At 38.0% G+C, this 11415-nt stretch overlaps 1 protein-coding gene across 1 annotated transcript; it reads right to left on the reverse strand.

The window, feature by feature from the left end:
* Positions 1 to 226: 226 nt before the first annotated feature.
* On the reverse strand, positions 227 to 10907 carry nipsnap1 (nipsnap homolog 1 (C. elegans)). The gene is made up of 10 exons (XM_058375669.1): positions 10727 to 10907; positions 7094 to 7221; positions 6884 to 6929; positions 6504 to 6598; positions 6295 to 6365; positions 5604 to 5744; positions 3589 to 3620; positions 3306 to 3400; positions 2931 to 3014; positions 227 to 692 (listed from the first exon to the last, which is right to left on the reverse strand). Exons 1-10 carry the CDS (start codon positions 10810 to 10812, stop codon positions 628 to 630), a joined length of 843 nt encoding a protein of 280 aa, XP_058231652.1. The 5' UTR covers positions 10813 to 10907; the 3' UTR covers positions 227 to 627.
* Positions 10908 to 11415: the final 508 nt, after the last annotated feature.

Below are 11415 nucleotides of genomic sequence, written 5' to 3' on the forward strand. Positions count from 1 at the left end.
ATGTGTTTTGAATGGTTAAATGCTTATTTTTTCTAGATTCACTTTTGGTAAAAGGATCGTCTTTAAGAGGTACAATAGCACCAGAATTGCAGAACCGCTCATAAACTTTATGACTTTTAATACAGTTCGTTGTTAGTCCGTCTTCACCCCCGGATTTTAACTAGGAAGCTTGTTAGTTATACTATTTTAAGGAGTAAATCAGAAGCTTTATACATAGTTCTTACTTGGTAATAAGCAAAATGTGACCTGGTTAGGCTAAAACAATGCCTCTTTGATTAACATTTGTTCACAACATTTTTATTCATCTTCACAACGTTTTCCTGCATCCCTCCAACCTACAGATAGATCTGAGCACGTATCATATGCAAAAAATAAAGCAGTACATTTGACTGAGGCAGATATGGTAGCCCTGTTTGAGCTGTACTTCATGTTAATACAAAGTAAACACTGATATCGATTTAGAAAAGCTGTGAATTCACACAAACATTCATTCCCGTTCAACAGTTTACAACAGGGGAAATGAGAGAGTAAGCGATTGTTCTCGCGGCCGAAGCGGTCAGGTGTAGGTTTATTGCAGCTCAGAGGAGATGAGAATCCACGGGATCGTGAGCCCTGAGACCTTGTGGCTCACTGCAGAGGTGAGCTGGTTGTGGGGATCAAGATCCTTGACTCCATACTCTGGATTAAGGGGACTGTAAAGAAAAAAGGAAAGTGTTCAGCTTCAACTAAAGAATAAGATGTCTTCCTGGCTGTAGATGTAAGACAACCTAGTTAGAGTTTGTTATTATGACTAGGTAGAATGTTAAGGAAGTAGACATGTGTAAAGTTTAAGCTGTGATAGAAAACGTAGTAAGCATTAACCCGTGGCCTAGTTTAACTTTACCTTCATTTAAAAGTATTTATTTCTAGATATTTTCTGCTTTAGTGCTGTAACACAAGAGACGTATACTGGACTTCACAGTAATCCAAGAATATAAATAACCCAATTCAAAACACACAATCATCTATATGGTGATGTTTTATGTATATAGCCTTTACAGAACGAGTCTCCAGTCTCAGTGCTTTGTAATACAAGACGTTAAAAAAGATTCTTCAGGACTTCGCACTTTAGAATAGTGAGTCTTATGAGAAAGCGACTGTTTATCGCTCTCTATAATGCTCTATAAGTTATACATAAGTTACTATAGCAGACGTGTTTAATGGTAGGTGTTGGACAAAAAAGTGTGATGCATCATTCTGTAATAAATTAATAAGTATATTCATTTATAATAGATACAAATCACAGTCCTAGATGACCAACAGTGCAGTTATGTATGCTGAAAACAATACATACTTGACACTTTAGCTTTAACGTTAAATATGTCAACATTTCAAGCCATCTCATGGTACATTTTACTATCACTATTCTGCTTATTTCTATTCTATTGTTGTTTTTAGATATTGTATAATGATAAAAAAAATATCGGCAAGAATCGAGGGGAAGGTGTATAAGACAGTGGTGAGACCGGCCATGATGTATGGTTTAGAGTCACTGAGGAAGAGACAGGAGTCACAGCTGGAGGTTGCAGAGCTGAAGATGTTGAGGTTCTCTTTGGGAGTGACACGGTTGGACAGGATTAGGAACGAGGACATCAGAGGGACGGCTCATGTTGGACGTTTGGGGGACAAAGTTAGGGTGAGGCCAGATTAAGATGGTTTGGACATGTTCAGAGGAGGGAGAGTGACTATATTGGTAGGAGAATGTTGGACATGGAGCTGCCAGGCAGGAGGAAGGCCATAGAGGAGGTTTATGGATGTAATAAAGTGTTGAGGATGCAAAAGATAGGGACAGGTGGAGAGAGATGATTCGCTGTGGCCACCCCTGAAGGGAAAAGCCGGAAGAAGAAGAAGAAGAAGAAGAAGAAGTATAATGATAGTCTATTTTATATTATAATTGTATCATATTCCTTTATTTTATATTCTAGTTTTACATTTTTATTTCCATCATAGGACAGTCGTAAAAAACATTTCACTACATGTTGTACTGTGTATGATTGCCTATGTGATAAATAAAAGTAGAATTTGAAATATTTGATGTTTGATATAGGTGGTCATTTTTGTGTTTTATTCCGTATTAGAAGTTTTAGTTTAGAACTGTTGTTTGTGTCCGTGTAGATTAGGTACAGCATGTTTATGGGGGAAAAATGAACTGAAAATCATTCGTAGTGATGTAGATAGTTATGTAAAGCGCTTTAAAATGTGTAAGTTTAAGAATGGGACTGTGAGGTAAATTCATCTGAGGTAAAAATCACACCTAAGGTGTTTGAACCCGAGCCTCAATGTAGCCTCTTCACTCAGCATCACTCTGTTCACTCTAACATCATTGAGGAAGTTTTAGGCTTTAGAAAGATATGAAACCTCGTCTTTATCCGACATGACCTTTATAGAAAGATCGACAGGGCGATGTTAGAAAAAAAAATTTATGACGTGTAAAGTAATCTGGTTGTTTTTGGCTAAAACGGTTTTCTGGTACATATATATTTACATGTAGGTTATTTAGCAGATACTCTTATCCAGTTAAACATAAATTTATATCATTTATACAGCTGAGAGGTAGCTGAGCCTCAACTGGGAGGTCCTGGGATTTGAACTTTACTACCACATACATCAGCTACCACATACATCAGCTACCACATACATCAGCTATCACATACATCAGCTTCATAGCTTCAGTTCAAAACTGATGAAGCAAAAATCAGAAACCAGTCCTGCCTTGTCTACACCAGATGACCACCACTAGATGGCACCAACAGCTTGTCTAAATCCCACAACCCAGATCAACACTGAACACAGTCTGCGTTAAATGACCCTGAATATTAAACTCTGAAGAAATGTGAACCTCCAGGACCTTTAGATCACATTGCTGTGTGTGTGTGTGTGTTGTGTCTCACCTGTGTAATACACACTGACATCCCAGCCCTCTTTCATCCACGCCGAGTTTCTCGTCTCCTCTCTGGACTGCAGGTCTTTATAGGCTACATACAGAAAATAAATAAATAAATAAATAAATAAATAAATAAATAAATAAATAAATAAATAAATAAATAAATAAATGAATGAATGAATGAATGAATGAATGAATGAATGAATGAATGAATAAATAAATGAACGAATAAATAAGAAATATCTAAAACAGTAATGTTATAAACATTCTGTGGAAAATTCTGCTAAGTAATAATTGGAAATATTATTTAAAGAGTAAGTAAAAAGTTTTTTATTTATATATTTTCTTTTTATTTACTATTATTATTCTGAAAAGGCCATACCCCAAAGATGGTGAACGACATACAGCTCTCCAATCTGAGTGAAAAATCCTCCCACTGCTTCATTGTTCTCTTGGCGGTATTTGATTGCTCGAGCCCTGTCAATCAAATACTATTAAGCAAATGTATTTCTATCTATCTATCTATCTATCTATCTATCTATCTATCTATCTATCTATATATATATATATATATATATATATATATATATATATATATATATATAAATTAAATAAAAATAAAATTACATAAAGCTTAAAAAAGAAAAACAAAGTGTCTTGCTTACCAGTGATTTCCCCATTCAATCATCGTGCCCGGCTTTCACGTTCATACACAAAGACAAAAGAAAAGGAGTTTTATTTTCACTTCTAATCATTTACATACATGAAAAATCATGAAATGAAATCTAAAACTTCCATAGGCCCCGCTTTACATTAAGGACTAGCACTGACATTTACAACATTTGGCATTTTTATCTTATGCAACTGAGGGTTAAGGGCCTTGTAACCGTCTGATCAGTAGTCCAACACCTTAACCACTAAATTAGAACTAAGGGCATGAAGCCTTTATCATCACCAGACACACACACACACACACACACACACACACATACAGCACAGTGAACTTCTTTTCTTCACATAGCCCAGATGAGGAAGTTGGGGTCAGAGTGTGCAGGGGCAGCTACGATACAGTACCCCTGGAGCAGAGAGGGTTAAGGACCTTGCTTAATTGCCCAGCAGTGGAGCTTGGTGGTGCTGGGGCTTGAACCCTGATCCTTGACCACTTGAGCCACCACTGCCACTAAACTACCATATACTATTAACATTACTTCATTAATGAATCATAAGTAGGTTCTAATAAATTATAAGTCGCTGTGTCTTCCCTGGAGGTCACTTGTTGTTAATGTTTATGTGAAATGTATTTGTTCAGTATATTAAACTGACTGCTGGGAAGAAAACTGTAAGGAGTTTGAGGTAAACAAATGGCGTATTAACATCATAAACAGAGCGCATTAATATCAACCTGTGATTTGCCTCGCAGCTGGCAATACTTTCAGAGCCGCTGTAAGAAAGGAAGAAATAAAATCCGACAAGGCGTACTGTTACAGAAAAATAATAAACCACACTGGGGTGATGTGAGACACCGTTACTGTTCACACCTGGAAGATGATTATTTTTCTATAACTGCATATTTTCTATAACATTCTTCTTTGGGCTTCTTATTCATTAATAGTTAATTTATTGTTGTAGAATGTCCTCAAAACAATTTTGCGCTTCTGGTATAGAAGCCTGTTGTTTCCTAACAAGTTAATAAGTTTTGATGTTTGTGAGAAACCAGCAAGCGCATAGTCCTGTGTCTTGAACTTACTTGTAACTTGTGTGTGTTAGAATTTGCTGACATTGTAAAATCCTTTCACTAAAAATTTTAGCAAGGATTGCATTTTATTTCTTATTTCTTTCCATAGCCGTAAATTATGCGTATGTCCTACAAGTGTGTGTGTGTGTGTGTGTGTGTGTATGATATGTAGAAGGAGACTCCAGTGTCAGTGTGTGTGTGTATGTGTGGAAAGAGACTCCAATGTGTGTGTGTGTGTGTGTGTGTGTATGTGGAAGGAGTCTCTAGTGTCTGTGTGTGTGTGTGTATGATATGTGGAAGGAGTCTCTAGTGTGTGTGTGTGTGTGTATATGTGTGTGTGTATGTGTGGAAGGAGACTCCAGTGTGTGTGTGTATGATATGTGGAAGGAGTCTCTAGTGTGTGTGTGTGTGTGTGTGTGTGTGTGATATGTGGAAGGAGTCTCTAGTTTGTGTGTGTGTGTGTATGATATGTGGAAAGAGTCTCTAGTGTGTGTGTGTGTGTATGATATGTGGAAGGAGTCTCTAGTGTCTGTGTGTGTGTGTATGTTTGTGTGTGTGTGTGTGTGTATTGTAAAAACATATTAGCATGAGTGCACGAATATAAACCCGTGAATTTTCTGACAATAAAGCTGGAACTACTGTACTGTCAAAACAGCAGGCATAGAAAAAATAATTCAGTAGATATTTAATAAAAATTAAAATTCTGTAATTCTCCTGAGATCTAAATGTAAATTCCTTGATTGAGGAAATAATACTGAAGTAGAAAACACTTATTAAAATACTCATTACATTTTTAACTCGGAAATATTTAGCAAAGAAAGGTTAACCTTATGAAATTTTTTTCTAAAAATTATATTAAAATATGTTTTAAACAGTGAAAAATCTAATTTTGTTCATGAAGACTGTAGTGTATTCTAACAAAAATAAATGGACAGTTTCTTCCACCTTTAATCGGTATGTTCTCAGTTCGTATATATTCGGCCCAGGTCGAGGTAGAGGATCGTTCCAGAAGCTGAACTCGAGAAGAAGCTGGTTCTGCCGAGAGATCAGCATTTTACTCCTCTTTTTGCGAAACTCTAGATACGCCTGGACAAAACAGAGACGTGTGTAAGAAACGAGACAAGGATTAAACACCACACTGAAAAGTCAGGATGATTAAAATTCATTCATTCATTCATTCATTCATTCATTCATCTCCAGCATCACACACCCTAGATTTGGATGCTAGTTCATTATGGAGTACCTTTTACACTCATTCACACATACAGGGCATGTTGGAGGAAACTGAAGAACCCAGATGAAACCGACATGGACATAATAAGAAAATAAATGTAAAACATCATCCAGACACTATGACTCGAACCTGGAGCTGACCCGTACGATCTACTGATAAACGTTCTTACAACACCATGCTTTCTATGTCCTCCAATACAACACACGAAAAGGGGGCGTGTCCAATTTGCATACGTCATGCATATTTATAAACCCTGTTCATTCTCAAGCTTTAGGAATACTTCTAATAGCTTCCTGATGCATTCTAAACACCTTTATATGATCTAATTTCCTTTTCTGATGTACACCGATATGTTTTGTGCTTGAAGACACACCATGAACAAATAAAACAATATTAAAATACCTTGTTGTGTCTGAGTTTGTTGAGGCATTCCATCATAGCTGGATATCCACCATAGTATCTCCAGAGATGAACTACAAGAATCAAACATCAGGTGTCACTACAGCACCGGATACCACTGTGCAGAATGATTGATAACAAAATCAAACTAGAGACAAGAAGAAGAAGAAGAAGAAGAAGAAGAAGAAGCTGAGGTTTCTTTGACCTCCTACCTGCTTGGTCCTGGTCTCCGTACCACGTGTTCCAGCTTCCCACAACTTCACAGGGATAATCTGGATCATTGTGGAGCTCTCTTTGGACCTCCGTTCTTAGCACACACACACACACACATGCACACACACACACATTCTCTTACCTAAATGTTTTTCAGTGTCTAATGTAATTAAAGCAAATGTTTTTCCGGTACTTGGGAAAAGGAAAAGGTCAGTTCCTCTCTAAACGTACATTCAGCTAGTTAGTAAACTTTGCCTCATGGATCATGAGATGAAAACAGCTTGAAAACCAGATCTACAGATAACAAGTGCTTGAGTGCTAATAACAAACTCAAGGGCAGGACATCCTGAGACTCACGCTGAAGAGGAACTCTACTCACGATAGCTGGTTGTATTCTTCCAAGCACTCGGGTTTAACGTTGTGAACTGGAAGAAAAACACAAACGTCACAGATTCTAAGTTATAATGTCGCCTAATGCGTTTCCGTTTATGCAAATATGCCTGTGCAAAAACACACAAGCGTGTTTGTTTAATGTCATGTTGTGTCATTAAGCCCGTCTGCTCAGAGGGTTTTAGAAGAAACAGCTTACACTGGATTTTGTAAAGGCCACTGGTCGCTTTCTTGGACAGCAGATTGGAGTGGGCATCTTTCCTCGCGTCCACTTTGTGTCCAAATACAGAGCTCAACCAGCCGCTATCGCTCTTTTCCGCCAAGCTCCTAATTGGTTTCAAAGCAAAGCATGGATTTTGTAGCTGAATAAGGTGTTTTTAAGTAAGAAAGAGGTAAGAAAAAAAAACAATAAAACAGCTATTTGAGGTTTTAGTTATAAAAATGTAGGTTATAGGTTTGCCTTAAAAGACATTCATTCATTCATTTATTCATCCATCCACCCAAACATTCATTCATTTAATCATTCATCTATCTATCTATCTATCTATCCATCCATCCATCCATCCATCCATCCATCCATCCATCCATCCATCCATCCATTCTTCTATCCATCCATCATCCAAACACCTGCCTGTCCATCTGTCCATTCATTCATTGCTCCACAAATCCATCTAACTATCCATCCACCCATCCACTATCTATCTGTTCATTCATTCATTCATTCATTCATTCATTCATTCATTCATTCATTCATTCATTCAAACATCTATCTATCTATCTATCTATCTATCTATCTATCTATCTATCTATCTATCTATCCATCCATCCATCCATCCATCCATCCATCTAATGATCTATCCATACATTCATTCATTCATTCATTCAGTAACCGGTATAATCTGGTCATAGTGGATTCAGAAACACTGAATTTAACCCCAGTCACATTAACACTAGATGCAATTCAGACTCATAGCTCCACCTACAAACTTAGAGGAATCCAGAGAGCCCTGAAGGAACCCATGGCCATGGGAAGACCATACAAAAAGCACAGAGAGTCGCAGTAACTACACGTTGAAAGTTTAGAACTCAGGTATCATAATGATCTCAGTGTGGAGTCACTCCGAGTGGAAAACTCAGATTTGCGATAATTCTGATTGCACTTGAAGGCAGCTTTATTTACAGATTGCTAGTTTGTGTTAGTGGGGTTTGGGTTAAACCCTTTCAGTTCAAGTGATTAGTCCAAAAGTCAATAACTCAATTCAAATAACTCAAGTAATAAATCAAATATCTTCAGCAATACTGGGTTATATTTTACAGACACTGTAACAAAAACACATTCTGAGCAGTGACCGGTGAAGTGAATAACACTGATGATCTCCTCATCATGGCACCTGTTAGTGGGTGGGATATATTAGGCAGCAAGTCAACATTTTGTCCTCAAAGTTGATGTGTTAGAAGCAGGAAAAATGGACAAGAGTAAGGATTTAAGCGAGTTTGACGAAGGGCCAAATTGTGATGGCTAGACCACTGGATCAGAGCATCTCCAAAACTGCAGCTCTTGTGGGGTGTTCCCGGTCTGCAGTGGTCAGTATCTATCAAAGTGGTGCAAAGAAGGAACAAGTGGTGAACCGGCAACAGGGTCATCGGCTGCCAAGGCTCATTGATGCGTATAAGGGGCTGGCCCATGTGTGGCCCAACAAGCTACTGTTGGACCAACACAATATTAGGTCAGTGTAAATGCAGTAAAGAAAAAAGAAATGAAAAAGGCCTTATTTTGAGAACCTCTGCTAAATATGCCACCTGGAACAACTGTGATGCGAACAAACAAGCTGCATGCTACCATCGGCTACTAAACAGTGTGCTTAAACAATAATCAGTGTCGTCAGATTGGACAAGTTCTCGCCAAATTGGGCTCCTTTTGGTCACGTCTAACAGGGAAAAAATGCACTGGGCAGGTTGATAAAATTTGGAATGGTTTTTGGATGCAACTGGCGGATTTTTATTTTTGACTATAAACATGATATTTATAAATTTTCCATTCAAACGAACCTTGCAATACAGTGTATTATGTAATATTGACGTTTTAATTACATGGTTCAGTTTAGCCAGTAAGGTTGAGGTGAGTCCTGTTCAATCAGACTTCAGTCTTGATTAGCGGGTTTGTTGTAATCGTTGTACTCGTTAAGCCAATATCCCAAAGTTATTAGCAAAGCTGTAAGTGTTTTTTATCATCATCATGACAAAGTGGGGTAAATATAGAACATCCTTCCGAAAAGAATAGGGGAGTGACCGGTTCTATAATATTTCAGGAAACGTTCTCATCAGTTCTGCGAAGATTCTCTGAATTAAGTCTCTATAAAAAGGTAAGCGTCTGCTAGAAAATTCTAATGTCATGTTTGATAATTAAACAAAATGTATACAGGTAGCTAACTCAGTGTGTGTGTGTCTAACTAGCAGAAATGTCCAATCAAAAACACAAGTGCAAGTAAAAGAGCTGCTATTTTGAAACGCTTAACTATTAAAAGTACATGTTTCTAAGCGCTTAAATAAGGTTGACGTTTCCATGTGAAAAGTAACACTTCTTGCTAAGCTAAAACTGTCCAAATCAACGCTATTTTGCCTTAAAAACATCATTCAACCTATGCAGGCTTGCTGCTTATATGCATTACCAGCGCTACTTAATTTGCTAATGAATGAACCAGATGTAAATAAACATATTATTTGAATATAATAAAGTCGCTGCCTTGCTAAATCTGTTGGCTAGCAAAGAAAACATGCCAACTGAAAGAAATACTCCCAGCTAATGTTAGCCAATTAGCTAAACTTCACACCTTTAGATGCCGTTCATGCCTGAAAGCATAAAATGAGACACTCTTATTTTATTGTTTGTTTATGCTAGCATATTGAACTGTTTTACTGAGGTACTGTAGGGCCAGGGTGATCATCTAGCACAGCTGTTTGCTGGATTTGGTGGAAGTTAGGGCGCTAAATCTGTTGCGTAGCATGAATCGGCTAGCTGTTTTGTACCTTAGGTCTTGTTAATCTGAACCTGAGCTACAGCATGATGAGTTAGCAGTGAGTAACAAAGTACTGCTAATGAATTATTTTCCACCCTGATACTCTGCTACACACCCTATAGTGCACTAATACATGTAACAAAAACGGAGACCTAACTGTATAGCAGTTTGCAGTCGTAAAAGAGCCCCAGTGCCCTGTGATGACCTTTTTGCCTGTCCACTGCCTCTTAATCGACTTATCCAGCCATGTAATTTTCAATCAGTGTAAAGAAATGAATGCTGTTCAGGCTGCGAGTCTGATATAAAACGAGTCTGTCGGCTTTCAGTGTGTTTTAGACGTTTTAGACGTGTGTGTTGGAGAACCTTACACTGAATTTTACTGGTTGAAGATAAACACCTTCAAAATTTTTGCTGCTTTTCAGATGAACAAGCACTTGAGGCATCTCAGTGAGCAGAAATGGGTTCGATATCAACATTTACTTATTTACAACAAAAACTGAAACTTTTCTGGAACATTTCTATGAATATATTGCTTCTAGTAGGTTAGGGACAAACAGAAATACTGATGAAACACTACATATTCTTAAATCTGGGAAAGTTTCATATCATTTGAGCTTCATATTAAGCACCGCTGTGGAGTGAGACATGACAAAAACATTGAACAAAATAAGAGTTAACTTGCCGTTCTGACGCCATTCAGGATGCTAAGACATGCCTGACCTTACATGCAGCTATAATCAGTACAAAGCTAAGCATAAAACATGCTAACATGATCTCTTTTGTAATCAGTTTCGAGTAGCAGTGTGAGGTTTTACCTGTGTGGCTGAACACCTGGGAGGAAGAACGTTCTCCACAATCCCCTGTGGCTCTGGAGCAGAGTTAGACAGCGTGTCAGTGGCATGATTTCAGTTTGTATGTTAGGAGTGAAACAAAAAAAATAAAAAAAATAAAAAGGCTGCTCTTCTGCCCTAACAGGACAGGGAGGTTTACCAAACACTGCGTGTGAATCATTAACCGGTTTTGGATCTGTGCTTTTAATCACTGAGACCTGCAGCTACCTTTGCTCTCGAGTGACCAACCCTGTGGCGTAACACACCCGGCTCTCTTTTAAGTCAAATCTTACAAACTAGTAATTTTGCACTACATAAATAATCAGTGAGGGAAAAGCTTCAGACTGACGCTCAGATGACATCAATTCATTATATTTCCCACATTTCTTTGATCCTTTTTGTAACTGGATTTTCCTTACAACTTCATTGCACATGTGATCCTACACCGATCAGCCATAACATTATGACCACCTGCCTAATATCGTCTTGGTCCCCCTTTTGCTGCCAAAACAGCCCTGATTTGTCGAGGCATGGACTCCACTAGATCCCTGAAGGTGTGCTGTGGGATCTGGCGCCAAGATGTTAGCAGCAGATCCTTTAAGTCCTGTAAGTTGTAAGGTGGAGCCCTACCTTGCAACTTAGAGGACTTAAAGGACTATAGGGTTATTAGATAC

Source organism: Hemibagrus wyckioides, linkage group LG22, assembly GCF_019097595.1.
Source record: "Hemibagrus wyckioides isolate EC202008001 linkage group LG22, SWU_Hwy_1.0, whole genome shotgun sequence".
Classification (NCBI taxonomy): domain Eukaryota; kingdom Metazoa; phylum Chordata; class Actinopteri; order Siluriformes; family Bagridae; genus Hemibagrus; species Hemibagrus wyckioides.